Source organism: Stegostoma tigrinum, chromosome 8 (genome assembly GCF_030684315.1).
Source record: "Stegostoma tigrinum isolate sSteTig4 chromosome 8, sSteTig4.hap1, whole genome shotgun sequence".
NCBI classification, from domain to species: Eukaryota; Metazoa; Chordata; class Chondrichthyes; order Orectolobiformes; family Stegostomatidae; genus Stegostoma; species Stegostoma tigrinum.
The window spans coordinates 14,244,381-14,262,576 of record NC_081361.1 but is presented as its reverse complement, the minus strand read 5'-3'; the positions used below and the strand labels follow the sequence as shown (position 1 = coordinate 14,262,576).

The window sequence follows — 18,196 nt, the reverse complement described above, 5'->3', positions numbered from 1 at the left end:
AACTTCAGCCAAACATGTTGAGATCATGATCCATCTTGATCATTAAAAGAACTGCAGCATCAGAGATGCCAGTCTTCATCCAGTGACAGCTCAGCTATCGAGGTTGTCAGTGATCGCGTGCAGCAAGATCTAGGCAGCATTCAGACTTGGGCTGATACTTGGAAAGGAGCATTTGTGCTATGACCATTTCCAGCAAGAGAGAATCTAGCCATCACCCCATAATGTTCACCATCACTGAATATCTCATTACCAATACCATGGGGGTGAACATTGCACGCAAGCTGAACCAGACTAGCTATGTCAAAAACAATGATTGCAATAGCAGGTCAGAAGCTCAGAATCCAGCAATAACAGTGCTTATCTCAGCAATCCTGACTCGTGCCCTGCAGATGGAGGATAGGCTTCAGGAAGTTCGGTGGTGAGTTACTCACTGCAACACTGAGGGAGCAAAAGTGAGCTAAAGGTCTCAGAGGCAAGAGCAAGGTTGGTGGGGGAAAGATGTGAGGTTTTCAGCGCAGTCACCTTCCCAGATGACTGACAGTGGCTACGTTCAGATCCTTTTCAAAATACGGGCAACTTTCTACCCAGTAGACCATTGTTCATTATGTTTCCTGATGGGGAAAGAGCCTTCTCACTTTGTTTGGCAGATTGACTTAAATGCAATCAAACTTAACTCGCATGAGGAGGCTTTAATCCTTGAGGTTCGAGTGTTAGACTTTCAAACTTCCATTTTTAGCTAAATCTGCTCTGTGGATGGAATGAACTGATACCCAATCCCCTCTGGTGAGTTTCTCTCAGCAGCCTACAATGTTTCTGATTATACATACGCTTATTTTAGATTGTGGTTTAGTGTTGAGGGAAAAAAAATAGACTTGAGCCATGGGAGTTAACTTTTTTTTGTAAGCTGATCCTAAAATTACTGAATTAGAACAAAAAACACAGTAAATCCAAAATGCTACATGGTTACAATGGGTATAAAGATATTGAATGGGAAATTGTCAAATATAAAAGCATGTAAATAAGCGATGTTTATTTTAATTGAAAACTATGTTTAAATTAGTTGTGACATTCTTCTTCAGAGAGACCTTCAATTCAGTTCATTTGATATAAAAGTGAAGCAAATAACTTTAAGCAGTGTACAAGTGGTTGACCCTGTATAAGATTTGGCCCCAAAACTTTGGCCTAAAAATCCTTCACTTTGTCACATAGCTTCTCCTAGTTTTGGGAGTGCAGTCCGTGGGAACAGTTTTGTGAGTTATGTTGTCATTTTAAAGTAAGACTAAAGCAAAGAGCTGAGTGCTGGAAGTCTGAAACAAAAACTGAAGGTGTTGTTTCTGTCTATGTGGGTGCTGCCAGACCTGCTGAGTTTATCCAACACTTTGTATTTGTTTCAGGATCAGTTGATAGACCTGGACAAGCACCCCTGCTGATTCAGCACCATGGCCAGCAACAAGCATTGAACCAGCCTGTTCAGACTTTTGATGAAACACATCTGAAGCAGGCAGGACTTGACCCCAGGTGGTCTTGTAGAGGTTGGGACATTGCCACTGCCCACAGCAAACCCTTGATGTTTTTTATAAGATACTTTTGATCAACCAATTCATACATGTTATGACACACCTCTGAAGCAGGAGAAAAGAGAACCCAGGCTTTGTGTGATAGGAACATTACCAATGTCACACAAAATTATTTTGAGGAACCTGTCAAGGCTCCCCCTGAGCAGCTGGGACTTGATCTGGGCCTTCAGGCTTAGAGATACAGACACTGCCACTGTGTCACAATAACACTTCCTTCAGTGTTGTTATTGGCAGTTTCAATGACCATCTTGCATGAATATAAACCACTTGATTCTTTTTCCTTACTCATTCGTTGCTGTCAAATAAGAGCAGTGCATTTATGTGCACGGCCCCTCTATTAATCATACCATCACACTGCATAAATGAGTCTTAACTTCAGCTATCTATTAAGTAACAATGTTATGTTTAACTCTTAGCTTGAACTGACCAGTAACAATATACCTGAGGCTACAGCAATAATCTTATTTTGCTTGAAGAAAGTCTTCAACTATTGAGTAACTCTCATGTGAGCTACATCTTGAGCTGCATTGTCTCGATACTCACCAGCTAAGTATCCAGTTGTAGCTTGGAACTGTGCCCTCTGCATAAATTTGTCTTTTTTTTTTGAAAGCTTGTTTTTTTTTGTTTCAGCATTCAGCCATGCTGTCCATTCTCTGGATGGAGCCACACTGCGGAGTGACTTTGTGTCAGTGCTGGAGGAATTTGGCAATCACTACATCCAGGAGGCTCTGTACGGATTTGAGGAAACATGCACCATTTGGTTTCCAAATCGTTCTGTTCAGAGACAGCTGTGGATGGAATATCAAGATATTAGCAAAGGTTAGTCTTGGAATCTTTCGTAAAAACAGAAGAGGCCAAGCCAGGATTTTGAGTGTTTCAGGGTCAGATGAACTCCCAGTTGTCAATTTAACACCTTGAGGTAAACCAAGATTTTCATGAAGTTGCAAACCTGTTTTGAATATCCACAAATCTTTGGAAGTAGAGCTGCTTTTTTTCCAATGAATGTATGTCAGTTTCAATGTAACTACAAGAGTCAAGAGAGCGTTGTGTCTGCAGCTTCGTGTAGCAATCGCTGTTTCCAAATGACCTTCTGGTTTGTCTTTAAAACTAGACAAAGTTAACTGCTGAGAGTGTTGTGCTGTCTTTGGTATTATAACAATATATACTGAGCATAATCTGGTCAGAAGCAAAAACAACAGTGGTGAGTTCTGTGTGATGATGGAACTTTTTGCAAAGGGAACTACCATGAGACTATGGAGAGCACTTGTACAGTGGTGAAATCCTCTTGCTGAATATGATATAGTATTGCGATCAGACTGAGGACAACCATGGGTAATCAAGAAATTGTGGCTATTTGGACTTGGCACTGCATGATGAATGATATTTCTCAGATTATATTTTATGACAGTGGTCTTATTGGGGGAAGAAAACCTGTAAGTCCATGTTTCTATGTCAAAGAATGTATGTTTTTATGAAGCTCATTAATATAACATGATTGTGATGGCCTGTGATGCTTTCAATGCGTTTAATTTGCTTATCTGAGAAATTCCAGGATAAAGATGCATTGATAAATGAGCTGGTTTTGTGCCTTGTTACCTGTCAAAAAAAGGGTGTGAAAGTTGATAGAGTACAATAAGCTCTTGTCTTGTAGGGTATGTAGTGATATATTGTGTGCCATTTTGAAACACCAGGCCTGGGAGTTACTTGGTTCAAAGGCGTAGTAAAGACTGAGGGAAATCTCAGGCCCCTGTGACTTTGTACTTTGTGAGAGTTTCCAAAGTAGATCAAACTGTATCTGCAGTGACAGTAAGGTCAATAATCAACATCTTGGAAGGAAGGTTTCTGCTTTTACTAGAGCTTTTCATGGGCACCAGACATCTGAAGGCATTTCCAGCTAATTAGGAACTTCCAAAGTGTAGGTACTGCTGCAATGCCAGAAACACAGTGGCCAATTTGCCCATAGCACGTTCCCACATGCAGCAGTGTGATAATGAGCACATGATCTAATTTTGCAATATTGAGAAAAATTTATTTCCCAGGACCTTCGGGCTAACTCTCCTGCTCTTTGCTGAAATGGTATTGTGGGGGCATTTAAGCTCTGCCTGATGTCAAACAAATCCATCTCTATTACTTCCTTCATGAAAAGGAACAATTGAAATGCGCTAAAAATGATCTCAATGAGACTTTTTTTTAACACAAAGCTCCTGGTTGACCGAAAACAAAAAGCACCATGTGTGACAACTCAGGTCGACTTCAGATGGAGACTACAGCACATCAAAGATAGGGAAAATTACCTGGTGCTTTATTCTAGGAAGTAGTCAATCCCCTTCAATATCGGGCCTTCTGATTTTGTCAGTGCATAGAGACAAAAGAATATGACTCAAAGTGAGGCAGCAAAGAGAATCAGGGCAGCAGAAATGTTTCAATTATCCATCAAGTTAGAGGTCTTCCTGGCCTGTTTTACTGAGGATGGAGGCTGCAGGGTGGTTAGCAAACTGGTCATGCTCAGGGGAGGGGTGTGAGAAGGAATGCATTGGAAGTAAGGGACAGTATAGTGAGGGGGATTGACATTGCTCTCTGCAGCAAAGCAAGTTCCCACATGCAGCAGGGAACAGGTAGCTCAATTTTCTGAAATGGTAAGAACTGCTGATGCTGGAATCAGAGATAACAGTGTCGAGCTGGAGGAACACAACAGGCCAGGCAGCATCAGAGAAGCGGGAAAGTTGACGTTTCGCATCGGGACCCTTCTTCAGAAAATTGTCTGCCTGGTGCTTGGATTTGGGATGTTTTCTCAGGCCGGGAGAAAACCTTGTATTGGAAAGGGGAGTGCCAGTGGTTATGGACCATGTTGGTGCCTACAACAATAGTAACTGAACCAGGAATTTGGTTCTGTTGAAGCAATATGAGACGTTAGATGTTCATTTACAAAGTGTAGTAATTATAGATCAGTACCTACAATTTGGCACATGATGAATACTATAAAAAAAGTGAATGCATGGCTCTAAGACTGGCATGGGCAGAGTGGATTCCAGTTCATGGGGCACTGGAACCAAAACTGGGGAAAGTAAGGACTGTACCTTACAGTCTACACATACCCATAAGAACAATGGAGTAGATAAAAACCAAAAGAACTGCGGATGCTGTAAGTCAGGAACAAAAACAGAAATTGCTAGAAAAGCTCAATGTCTGCCAGCATCCGTGAAGAAAAAATTAGAGGGTTAAAGTTTTGGGTCTGGTGATCCTTCCTCAGAATGGTTCTGAGGAAGGGACACCACACCTGAAATGTTAACTCTGAATTTTTCCTCACAGATGCTGCCAGACTGAATGATAGAGTAGTATTGGTTGGAGATTTTTTAATTTCCCCAGTATTGACTGGGCTACCCAGAGGGTAAATGGCCTGGAAGGGGTGGAATTTGTCAAATGTGTCCAAGAAAGTTTGCTCAATCAATAATTATAGAAAGTTATAGAAAAAGATAGGACAGATCTACAGGTCAAGGTGCTAAACTGAATCAGGGCCAATTTTGGAGCCATTAGACAGGATGTAGCAGAGGTCAATTGAATGAGTTTATTTGAAGGAAAACGAATGACTGCCAAATGGGAGGCTTTTGAAAATGTGATTCAAGAGTCCAGGGGCAGTATGTCCCTGTTAGGATGAAGGGAAAAACTGGCAGGTTTAGGGATCCCTGGCTGACAAGGGATATTGAGGCTCTGGTCAAGAAAAGGCAGGCATCTGTTGGGTTTAAGCTATTGGCCTCAAGTGACTCCCTACATGGCGATTTAAAAAGTGTTGGAGCACACTTAAGTGGGAAATCAGTAGAGCAAGATGGTATGTGATAGACCTGGCAGATAAGTTTCAAGATAATCCCAAGAGGTTCTAGGTCTTCTTCAAGATCAGCATGGCCATTTATGTGGAAGCACAGGAGATGGGGGAGATTTTTAATGAATATTTCTCCTCCGAGTTTACTGATGAGAGAATCATGGGTGCTCAGGAAATAAGGGAAAATAGTGGGGATGTTTTGAAACGGATGCACATTACATGAGAAGAGGTGTTTTCAGCCTGAGTTTGCATTAAGGTGGATATAAACCCTGGGCCTGAACAAGCCCACCCTCGGGCATTGCAGGAGGCTAGGGAAGAAACTGCAGAGCCCTTGCAGAGATTTTTTGCTTCATTTTTAGCCACTGGTGAAGTTCCAGAAGACTGGAGGGTGGCTAATGTTATTCCATTGCTTAAGAAAGGTAGCAAAGACAAGCCAGGGAACCACAGGCCAGTGAGCCTGATATCTGTGATAGGCAAGTTATTGGAGAGAATACTGAGGGACAGGATCAACCAACATTTGGATAGTCAGCATGGATTTGTGTGCAGAAAGTCATGTCTGACAAATTTTTTAGAGTTTTTTTTTTAAGAGGTAGCCAAGAGGATAGGTGAGGATAGGGCAGCGCTTGTTGTCTGTCTGGACTTTAGTAAGGCCTTTGACAAGGTTCCACATGGCAAGCTAGTCATGAAGATTAGGTCACATAGGATCCTGGGAGAGCTAGCTAATTGGATTCAAAATTGGCTCAATGGTAGGAAGCAGAGGGTGATGGCTGAAGGGCTTTTCTTGGCATGGAGGCCTGTGACTGGTGGTGTGCCATGGGGGTCGGTGCTGGGACCTTCATTATTTGTTGTTTGTGAACGTACAAGGCATAATTAGTAAACTTGCGGATGATAAAAAAATTAGGAGGTACTGTTCATGGCGAGGAAGGTTATCAAAAATTACAGAGGGTTTTTGATCAGATGGGGAAGTGGGCTGAGGATTGGCAAATGGAACTCAATATAGATAAGCGTGAGGTGTTGCATTTTGGAAAGTCAAACCAAGGCAGGACTTACAGTAAAGGTTAAGGCCCTGAGGAGTGTTGTGGAACAGAGGGACCAAGGAGTACAAGTGCATAGTTCATTGAAAACAGTGCCACAGGTGGACAGGGTGGTGAAGAAGGCATTGAGCATGCAGGCCTTCAATGGTTGAGGTACTGAGTGTAGGAGTTGGGACGTAATGTTACAGTTGTGTAAGTCATTAAGGAGACTGCACTTGGAATATTGTGTACAGTTTTGGCCACCCTGTTATAGGAAAGACATAGTTAAACTCAAAACTGTGCAAAGAAGATTTACGAGGACGTAGGCCTGAGTTATAGGGAGAAGTTGGCCAGGATAAGACTTTATTCCTTCTGAACGTAAGAGAATGAGGGGTGACATTATTGAGGTGTATAAAATCATGAGCATAAATGGAATGAATGCATGTAGTCTTTTTCTCAGGGATGAGGAATTGAAAACTAGAGGGCATAGGTTTAAGCTGAGAGGGGATAGATTTAAGAAGGACCTGAGGGACAACTTCTTCATGCAGAGCATTGTGGATGTATGGAAAAGGCTGCCAGGGAAAGTGGTTGAGGCAGGTACAATGGCAACATTTAGAAGAACATTTGGGTAGATACATGGATGAGAAGCGTTTAGAGGGATATGGACCAAATGCAGGCAATTGGAATGAACTGAGTGGGCACCATGGTCAGCATGGACAGCATGGATCAGTTTGGGCCGAAAGGCCTGTTTCCATGCTATATTACTGTATAACTCTTTAAGTCTATGACTCTGAAGAGGGTCATAAACTGAACAAAGGGTTTGTTCGAGGAAAGAAGTGAAGGGATCAAGGTTTGGTAAAGGTAACAAATTAAGAGGCAGAGTCAACATGGGACAAAATACCAACATGAACAATGTTGGTCAAAGAGTGTGAGAGAGGAAAGGAGACAAAGAAAAGAAAACTAATAATATACAAGCAGACAAAAATCAAGATGACACAAAAATTGAAAAGCTTCCCATCCTGATGCACATAGCTCAATATGGAAAATGAAAGTCAAATGGTGGCTGCAAGATACTGAGAGAAGAAAAAATAAACCTACAAAAGGACATACCAGCAGCCAAAACTAGATGTGACAAAATTAACATTTCTGGACCTGAAAGTGCATAGCATTTGTAACAAATCCCATGTTTTGATTTGTACACGTTAAAGTTAATAAATACAACCTGAGAGCCATTATAGGGATGTGGCTGCAAGATGACCAAGATTGTGTCGTTAATTTTGAGGGGTATGTTACATTCACAAAGAATAGGAAGCAAGGTAAAAGTAGAAGCATCGCACAGACATTAGTACTGCTACAACAGTTGGAGGTAAATTTGCTTCATAAAACGCAAGATCTAGAACTGGTTAGGCTGGAGATGAGGAATAGTAGGGGAAAGAAGTCACTAGCGGGAGTAATCTGTCGGCTTCTGAACAAGAACTATAATGTGGAAAGAAGTGTTCAGTAAGAAATACTGGGTGCTTTTGATAAATGATGGCAACAATTGTGGATAATGTAATCTACACAAATTGGATAATTAGATTGCCAACTGAATCTTGGACAAAGAGTCATTGAATGCTTTCAAGATTGTGCTGCTCTAAGAAACTTTCTAGAATGGCCCCAGAGCGAAGGTATCAGAAGAGGAAAAGAAAGATTGTTCCTCCAGAGCACGAGAATGGAGAGTCCATGGTAGCTAATAAAGAAAGAGAAAATGTACTGTATCAGTATTTTGTTTCTGTTCTCACTAGAAGATGTAAAATACATCTCTACTATCTGTTAATCAGGTGGTTGAAGGAAGAGAGGAACTTGGTGAAATTACATTCACTAGGGAAGTAGTATGTTGCAATCTGATGGAGTTGCGGATTGATATGTTTCCGAGACTTCATTGACTTCATTCTTGGGGTTGAAAAGAGTTTGTCGATGAGATTGGGTGTGTTGGTATTCATTTTTCAAAATTTGATATACACTGGAAAGGTTGATCAGACTGGAATATTGCTAAAAATGAAGCCCTCCGTTCAACGAGGGGAAAGAGAGAACAGATGAAACAGGCAATTTTTGGCCAGTTAGCTTGACACCTATTACAGCAAGGTTTTGGAATCGATCACGAAAGTATTTAAAACTGAGAATTTGCAAAACAAAACTCTCGGTAATCAGAGCGAGTCAACATGTTATTGTGAAAGGGTAATCTTGTTTAACAAATTCATTGAAGTTATTGAAGGTATAAACTGCTGAGGAGAAAGGGGAGCCTGTTGGTACATTGTACTGGGATTCCCAGAGATATTTAATAGTTTCCATGTAAAACCTTACTGTTTGAAGTAGGAGCTCATAGTTTGGGGGAATGTACTGGTATGGACAAAAGATTGGCTGGATGGTAGAAACCAAAGAGTATATTTAAACGAATTGTCAAATTAACAAGATTGATGCAGGGGTCCATGCTGAGCTCTCAAATTTTCATAATTTACATCAATGACTCTTTGGCAAAGAAAAACAAAGACATGGTGGCTCAATCTGCAGATTTACAGGTAGGTAGCAAAGTATAATGTTATAGTGAAGGTGACATAAAAGGATACAGACTTCTAAATAAGTGAGTAGGCAATAACCTGGCAGATCGAGAATCGTGTTGGAAAATGCAAACTTTTTGGCTTTGGTAGAAAGACATAAAAGCAGATTAGTTGTTCACTGCTTGAATAATACAAACTATAGAGGTGCAGAGGATCCAGGTGTTCGAATACACGAGTCGCAAAGTTGGTCGGCAGGTACAGCAAGTGATTAAAGAAGCTACTGGAATTTTGTTCTTTTGTTGTCATAGGAATTGTTCATAAAAGCAAGGATGTTACACTTCATGAACAGGTGCACCATAATTTTCAGTTGTCCAAGTTTCATGTCATCTGATCTTGGTGTGCAGGGGACACTTTCAAAGTTTACAGATGGGAAGAATTGGAAACTGTGAGGAGGACAGTGTTGAATTCCAAAAGGACACTCCACAGTTTGGAGTGGGGGTTGCTGAAGGAGACTACAGGAGCAGAGGGACCTGCGTATGTACGTACACAGATCATTGAAGCTCACAGCACAGACGGAGAGCAGTTAACATGGCATGCAGTAACCTTGGCTGTCTTGGTTGTAAAATGCTCGAAGACATCTGTTGACTGATAATTTCTGTCCCCAGTCTGTGCTAAGGTCCTTTGTAAAAGTAGTCAAAGTTCATCCATGAGCAAAAGGATAAACACGAACACTGTATCTGTCTAGCGTCCGCCTGCTATGTTCCACGCCATGTTAGCACATCAGTGAACTACATTAATCAAGCAGCATGGAAACTGTGTTTCTAATTACTTAGTAATTTTCTTGTCTCATTTACCCATTCCCAATCACCCATTTCATCCTGACTAAGCAGACACAATAAAGCTGCCTTGGAAATTGAAATTACTGACTTTCAGCTCACTGCTGAAATTGAAGTGCAAAACAGTTGATAAACTTGACGATTTATGAAGGAATTTAAATATAATGCAAAACAGAAGATATTCGATAAAGACATCTACATGCATAAAGGAAAGCGAGAAAGTATCAGTAATATCAATAGAAAGAACTTAAATAGAGAACTGACTTTTTAAGTAAGCTGCCCAACAGTTTTTTGTTTTCATTTTGCATTTGTGAGTAACAGCAGTGTAGTTAAAAATAAATCTAGAGAAGGTAAACTCAGCATGTAGTGTCTGTCTCCCCCACAGTGTCTTCTATTGTGTCTGAGGTGCCCTTGCAACATGCTAATGACCTTCCTTGTTGATCTTTTGTCTCCTTAGATTTTAAATGACAAGAAAATGACAGTTTATACAAAACTGCTTCACTTGAGAGTGCTCCAACCCCTGTGACGCGGTACTATCCATCAAGTGGCTTGCAGTTATATAGCTGTAATTTATTTGGTGCGGCTTTCTAAGTAGGATTTGAGGGAAAGGGACACTTGTTCAGTGATTCCCGCCAAGCACACTCTGTTTGGTTCCATTCATCTTAAGCCTATAACGTATTTATTGTGACATTTAATATACTTCCAAGGATACATTACACATAATAGCTTTTTAAGTTAAATTATGAGCCTCTGCGTGTCAGACATAAATATTTCTGCATTTTATAGGGTCTTGAGCATCACTTATGCAGGGGAAGAAGAAAATTCAATTAAAAACTCTGTTGTCTTGCCTGAGAGATTCTGTCCCAAGCCCAGTCTGTGTCTGCCTGCATCCATGTGGCTGAAACAAATCCATTGCAAGGGGCACCTTGGGGCCCTCTATCTTCTGGCATTCACCGGGCTTTCTGGAGTTAGGTTGAAAGCAAATTCCTGCGACAATCTGAAACTGAAACAGAAACAAAAATTAATGGAGCAACTTGTGGAGCGAGAGAAACAAGAACCCCATGCTTCTATTCTGATAGAACCCCTCCCCAGAATGGATGTACTGTGTTCTGTCTGCTGGGGGTACTTTATTTCCTTTATTCCCGAATGGGATGAGGAAGCCGCTGGCTCGGCAGCATTTATTGTCCATCCCTAATTGCCCAGAGAGCAATTCAGCGTCAACCACATTGCTGTGGGCCTGGAGTCAGACATAGGCCAGACCAGGTAAGGAGGGCACATTTCATTTAGGGAAGGAAATCTGCCGTCCTTACCTCATCTGGCTTATATGTGAGTGACTCATCACTTTAGATCCTCGCAGTGGGCACTACTGCTTTGGGCACTAGTTTACTGAAGAGACTGCAGACTAAATTGCACATTGATTAGCATTGAGGTGCTGTTGGGGCTGGGTGAGGAGATAGTTTGATGGTGGAGGAATTGACCCCATGGATGTTTTAAATTGTTTTTATTTGTTTCCTTTTTCTAAAACAAAAATGAAGGGTTTATTCTCTGTCTTCTGGAGTCCAGGTCGGGAACATGGCTGATATCCATTCTCCACCACCAATAGAACCCTCCCCAACAAGGTCAAGTCATTTGTGTGTTGAGTAGTATTCCTACCAATTTTACACAACGATTGATTGGGAAACTGTAAATGTGGAAACTCACAGCTTTGGAATTTCTTTACTTAATCTCAATCCTCACCCTCCCAGAGATGGCTGTCAAAGGACACTCCACTCCTTACAATTCCCCACAGAAACTCTGATGTGAAACCAGGACTCAGCGTGTGGTTGGCTTTGTGGTTCAGCAAAGCTTCCTTAGAGCTCCAGGGACCTGGGTTTGTTTCTGCCCTCAGGCAGATGTCTATATGGAGTTTGGACATTTTCAAAATGTGCAGGTTAGGTGGATTGGTGATGCTAAATTGCTATAGTGTCCAGGGGTGTGCAGGGTAGATGGATTAGCCGTGGGAAATGGGAGGTTACAGGAATGGGTGGGTGGTTGTGGGGTGGGATGCTTTTCGGATAGTCAGTGTGGACTCAATGGGCCAAATGGATTGCCTCCACGCTGTAGTGATGCTATGATTCTGTCTGTTTCTTTCAGTGTACCCCATTCGGAGGGCATGATGAGAGTCTGCTGGATGAGCATAGCTTTGCACCCTAGCTGTCTACGACAAGTGGCACCAGGGAGTGCACCCATTAATGCACAAGTAGACAATATATATCATCATGTGGAACCATGAAATCAGTTCCTGCAGAGCTGCCCCTGTAGTTGAATAGGAATGGTTGCTTCTGTTCGTCCGAGAGTATTAAATAACAACAGTGATTCTATCCAATTTTATTGGGAACATCACTTGTCAATGCAATGGTTCAGTCTTTTGATTCCTGGGCTGACACGAGATGTGCATAAGAAATAACAACTCCAATTAACAAGGAACTAAAGAGAGATGAGATTAGTGAAGGGAAGTGAGTGCCATTCCTTAATGGCTTGAGTACTTCTCTCGTAAGTAGGTGACCCATGTTTCAAAGCCCAGTTGTGCCTTTAAAGAGAAAGTGGAGGGAATGTGACTAATTGAATCACTTTTCCTACAAGGCTGCACGGACAACGACCTCCTCCTGTGCTGGAGAACTCTCTGATAAATGTTGCCGAATATTTAGAGTGAAGGATTAGGTCATGAAACAAAGACCGAAGCAATGAGATGGAAAATGCTTAAGAACAGCCATTATTATACTTCCAGAGTCTGTGACACCCAGATGCATAAACCCGAGTGCAGATTCATAGACTGCATTTTTCTTGTTTAAAATGAAAGAATGATTTTAATCTCCGCAGCCTGAAATGTGGTGTCGACGATTCGTGAGTATTGACTTGGTAACTGTTTTACCCCAGTCAGGTCTGGTGTCAGTAGCTGAAGCCATCTCTTAAAGCGACTTCATTAAAATTTGCAAAATGATTCACAGCATTGTGCCCAGACCTCAGAATTGAAACTGGTGCGCGGGATGGCTAGGAGGAAGAGTTCAGATGCTAATACGCATCTAAGAAATTGATGTTATGCTGTATTTTCACTGTCTTTTGTTGGTGTCTTTCATGAGCTTCTGTGGCAGTTGAACCAAATTATTACCTTTTTTGCTCCTGCACCATTACTAGTTACTGTGGAAGCTGTTTAAACTGACATGTTTATGGCTTTCATGCTGCCAGACCTATCAGACTGATACAGTTGTATTCTATGATGCCCCACTATATCCTGTACATATACCATTCCCTCACTTTAGCGTGCACAAGATCAGTTAACATGATCCTCTTCCTCAAAGTTCACCAGCAGATGCTTGATCACACCAGCGCAGAATTAACACACAGTTCCTCAGAGGCAGCCATACAATGACATGTGAATTAATCCATAAGGTAAGGAGCATGTAGTGAGAAAAGAAGGAACACCAATATGCTGACCATCATCACGTGCAAAGACTTATCTTGAAGCCCACAAGACCATCTGTGGACCAAGGCCAAATGGACAATATCCCCCTTTTTTCATTGGGTGGTGTTTCACTTCTTCAGGATGGCATCCATCGACAATGCAAGGAGCTCCTCAAACATGAATCCACAACAGCAGGTGACACTCTCCAAGCTCTGCCTCAGCAGGATCCATGATAGAATCTACAGGTGAACCACCATTGACTAGAGAGCTGAAGCATCAATCAAATGCTCGATTAAAATAAGCTCATGGCGTGGCTGGGTTCCCAAGGGTGGCCCTCAAATCTGGCAGTTTTTTGCTTTTGCTCATATTAAGACTCAGTGTACCCAGCAGCGTGACAATTTTAAACGACCAACTGGCTCAGCTACCTGACTGAAGCATTTCACCCAATGAAACATTGAGATTCTGTAGATAGTGTATCAAAAATCTGGGGATGTCCGAGGACTTTTGACTACGGTCGCCATTAGCTTGAGCGGGAAACTTTGAAAATCCAGACCTCAGTCCAGCAAGGCTGTGTGATAGCGCCGTGCAATTTACAGTCAACCCAACCATAGACTATTCGCATCCTGAAATTGACTGGATGTCCAGCTGTAGTCCTCTCCTGGTGAAAATAGTACAATGAGATGGCAGAGGGAAGAAGTCATTTCAAATCAACTGTGCTTTCTCTTTGTTCAGTCTCTTTCTCTTCATTGGTGTCACCCACTTCTTCTTAATTCCCTGCTCTCCCAGGCATGGCAAGATCTGCCAAGGTTTTGAATCACTTCTGGAGGCTGTGCAGTGGCTTTTGAAGTCCTATGATTTCAGTTTTCACCCTGAGCTACCTCATTTTTTTTTAAATTTGACTCCAGCCCAGATTTCCACTCGTACTAATCATGTGGTCCCTGAACTTGGATGAGTTTCTTGCTGGCATTGTGATTCATCGTACAAATTGGCTTAGCAACACAGAACATAGTGCTGCGTTCATTTGATGCTCAAGACAGGGTATGCACCCTTTCTTAACTATTTTAGCACTGACTGTGACCAATAAGCGTAATCATTGCTGTAAAGTCTGTGAGCCCCCTGCAGGGTGGAGGAAATGGGATGAAGCGATGCAGACAGGAGCTGGTCAATGGATTTGCTGTCCCAGAATCACAGTAGCATACAGAAACTTACAGTAATGGGGCTGAAATAGGTAACAAGACACAGATGAGAATGGACAGTCAGCTGGAGATTTCCACAGAAGCAAATTAAACCAAAAGAAACAGAAACAGATGGAGAAAGGCAAAGTAAGTGAGTCATATATAAGTAGAGCAGGGAAGAGAAATGTGAATAGAATGTGGGTAAAAGATATAGAAAGAATATGACACAACAAAATTTTTTTGAAAATTAATGCACTCTTACCCAGTGTCTCCAATCTGGATATTTATGGGATGCTTGTATTACCCTCTCGGGTTGTGTTGGATGAAACTATTTCATTTGATATTATCTGCTCACTGTTGAACTGCTTATAATAGCCAGCCAGCCAACCTATCCATGTACTGTCTTTAAGATGAGTTTGTATTTCACTCTATATGTCTTATCCGTCAAAAGGCAATGAAACTTCAAAATAGTTTATTGTCACTGAATCCCAAACACGTTAATCACTCCGGTGACAGGATCAAATCATTGTGTTCATCTGGGAAGTTGGATTTGCTCCTCACTACATTCAGATATTTTGTCTTTGTTGTTTATTAGCCATCACCAAAGTCAGAGTTCAAATAGATATTCTGAAGAAAAACATTGGGCTTTAATAACGTCTTAACAGGAAAAAAAATTGAATAGGATTAAGGAAAATAGGTTGTTGGTAACCTTCTACAAAATAATATGAAAACCTTGAATAAATCTTTCACAACTAACGCCTGAGACATAGTAGTGTTCATCAATATCCTGAACTGTGGTTAAACAGAATAAATTGCCCATTGATGAATAGGACTGTTACTGTAATTCATTTGATATGCATCAAACAATGACTATTCCAAGATCATTTCTTGTAATAATCAAGATATGACCAAATATCAGTCAGATGTGTTATACAGAGATCTTCTATATATACTTCACCTTTACAATGCAATTGCATAACATTAATCCAATCCTTTAAAGAGTGCCACTGTTTGTGAAAGTAACATATTCCGTCAAGGTAGCTGATGTGCACTCTGAAATATGTATGCCAGTGCACTTCATGAAGACCAATATATAGTCAGAAATGATCCGCTTATCAACCAGGAGCTACCAATAATATTGGTATTGGTATATTGAATGTTGCAGCCAAGTTTGTTGTCCTTTGTCTCATCAGGCCTCATTCATGGACTTGCCTGCATTTCCAACAGTGTCCACTGTAGAGGGCCGGTAAACTGCCAAAACTGCAACTGTTTCCAGCTAAACGGATAGGCCAGTGTCTCTGGGAAGGGGGCTTTCCTCTCAGTGAGCGGCAGAAGTCCCACTCTCTGTCAGTACATGCCACCCACAATGAATCATGACAGTGGACCATGCATTTTCTGAGCCTGTTGGCTGAGCACTAACTTTTTCTCTCGGGAGTTGTGTGAGGATGGGGGTATCCATTCTCAACTTTACCCCCTAGTCCCTGCCCCCATGTAATTTTCTGCTTCATGGCTCCCATGACCAATTGAAAAAGGTATAAGAGGTTGATACAAGCGTCTGGGGAAGACAGCTATCAAGAAATAAGGCAGACAACTTTTTCTGGAAAAGACAAGATTGAGAGATGACCTCATAAAGGACTGCAAAACTACAAGGATATCCAATAGTGTATGTATGGAGGAGATGTCACCACTTGTGGAGAGAGCAGAATCGGAGTGTGTAAACTTAAGGTGTTCCCAATTAAATCCAGTAAGGAATTCTTGAAAGACATTGTGTTCAGGAAGTGCTTGGAAATTGCAAGTTGCCACAGCAGTAAATGGAGAAAGGAACGCAGTAGTATTGTGATGGGGACGTGATGAGGTAAGATTGTGTAGAGTATGAACCTTGATCTCGGTCTGTTGTTTCTGTGCTCTAAGGTCCATCTCATTCTCTGTCAAATATCAGTGGAATTCCTCAAGAATAGAGCTTCATTACAGAGTGTCTGGAAATACATCTCACTGAAAGACTAGCTTACCCATTCATTCGTTCCTTGTTCAGCTTTATGTAAAGCATGAATAAACACTTAATCCCACCATTTGTAATGAGAATTTGGGGTGTACATTTGAGGACAATGGCTGAGGAATGAAGGAGAATGACATACACATGAATTGTTTTAGGGAGAAACCTTAATTTTTTCCTTAGAGCAACTACCAGAATGTAGTTTGAAGTGAGCAGTAGAGTTGTGTTGCTATTACTTATTTAGGTCCAGAATTGTTTGGTCAAGATGACTGGTGCATTTGCCTATGATGATGAGCTTGCCTGTCCCAGTGATAACCTGCACGCTAACAGCACAGGAGTATAATTGTGATATCACTGCTTCCATTCAAATTTATGTAGTAATATTCTGCCATCTACTTGATGTAGAATGATGTATAAATACTACAGTACTCCTTGGATTTGAAATACTGATTAACCTCTACCAGGGCGCAATGAGATAACCAGCCTAAATCCCAGTGGTCCTTTTCTTGTGTAAATCTATACTGTTATCTGCTGACCTTCTGAAATGAGAATTTGATGCTTTTTAAATGCTTTCATATTTCCAGTCTGCGTGTCCTTGCTGTAATCTCTGATGGAAGCTAGCCACATTCAGAGTAAATTGCAAGCCAAGTTATGAAATGCATCCTTAGCTGATGCGGATGTTGTGCACAGCAGTTTTGACAAGCAGCCTAATCTTCAGCTTGAAATGTGAACCTGGACAAGCCGCTAGAGACTGTCATCGGGCAAGAGCTTGGAGGTGAGCCCGCACAATGGCTTGCCAGCACCTTTTGCATCCTCAGGCCACTTTCCCCAAGGAGGATAAGATGGGGAGCAGTACTACTTAACAACAAAGTGTACAGACAATGAAAAGCAATATCAGGATCTATTGTCACAGCCAACTAGAATTCACCAGCAGCCTTCCGACCCTGGTGGGAATGCAGTTGTCCTGGATGAGGCCTCTTTTTGGCAGGCCACAACTAGGAGGAGCCAGCTCTGCCAGAAACCTTTAAGACCCTTTCTCCCTGCCTGGCTTCAAATGTGGAGAAGCTGCAGTCTCTTGGAGAGAGGACACCTTGGGGAGTGTGTTATATGGAGCTCAGAGTGACACAACTGTTATCGATGGGATTGGGAAGAGTGCATTGCCAATCAAGTCCCACTCTTCCAGATGCTAGTGTGAATATTGGTGAACCTAATTAATCCTCAAAAGTCAATTTACCTGAATGACTGGAATTCAAAACCCAAAACTGATATCAGCCAACCGTTGTGCTGAACAGGATAAGCAACAATTTTAAACACTTGAGTTTTAACCATCCGATGAAAAAATGAATCATTAATTGCTAAGTCCTTCTGATTAAAATGAAGCTTTACCCCAAATGCGTACTCATCTGTGAATAACATGGACAATTTGACACAATCCAGAGGATTAGGAAAGTTGTAAAAATCAACAAAAGATGATCAAAGTAATAGAGGAACAAAATAAACTTTCTTGAGGTAAACTAGCAAGTAAAGTAAGCAAGGTTAGTAACAGCTCCTTTTAAATCAATAGAAAAGAAGAGAAAGGCCAAAGCAAACGTAGACCTCTAAGAGAATAAGGCTGAGAAAGTAGTAATTGGAACCAATAAATGGCAAAAGAATTAAATAAATGCATCCAATGCGAGTTTGCGGTAAAGGATACTAACACATTTCCAAAGATACAGAATAATCATTGTGTGTGTGTGTATTTATGTATGTATAGAGGAGAATAAATACAGTAACTATCACCAAAGAGAGAGTACTTAGGAAATTAAT

The 18,196-nt window shown here is 41.4% G+C and overlaps 1 protein-coding gene across 1 annotated transcript in view; it reads left to right on the top strand.

Annotated features, from left to right (window-relative positions):
• Positions 1 to 18,196, top strand: part of astn1 (astrotactin 1) — a 1,971,124-nt gene that overhangs the window by 1,633,865 nt on the left and 319,063 nt on the right. Inside the window, exon 16 of the mRNA XM_048538653.2 lies at positions 2,208 to 2,396. Within this exon, the coding sequence (XP_048394610.1) occupies positions 2,208 to 2,396 (189 nt within the window). The remainder of the gene's footprint in view (positions 1 to 2,207; positions 2,397 to 18,196) is intronic.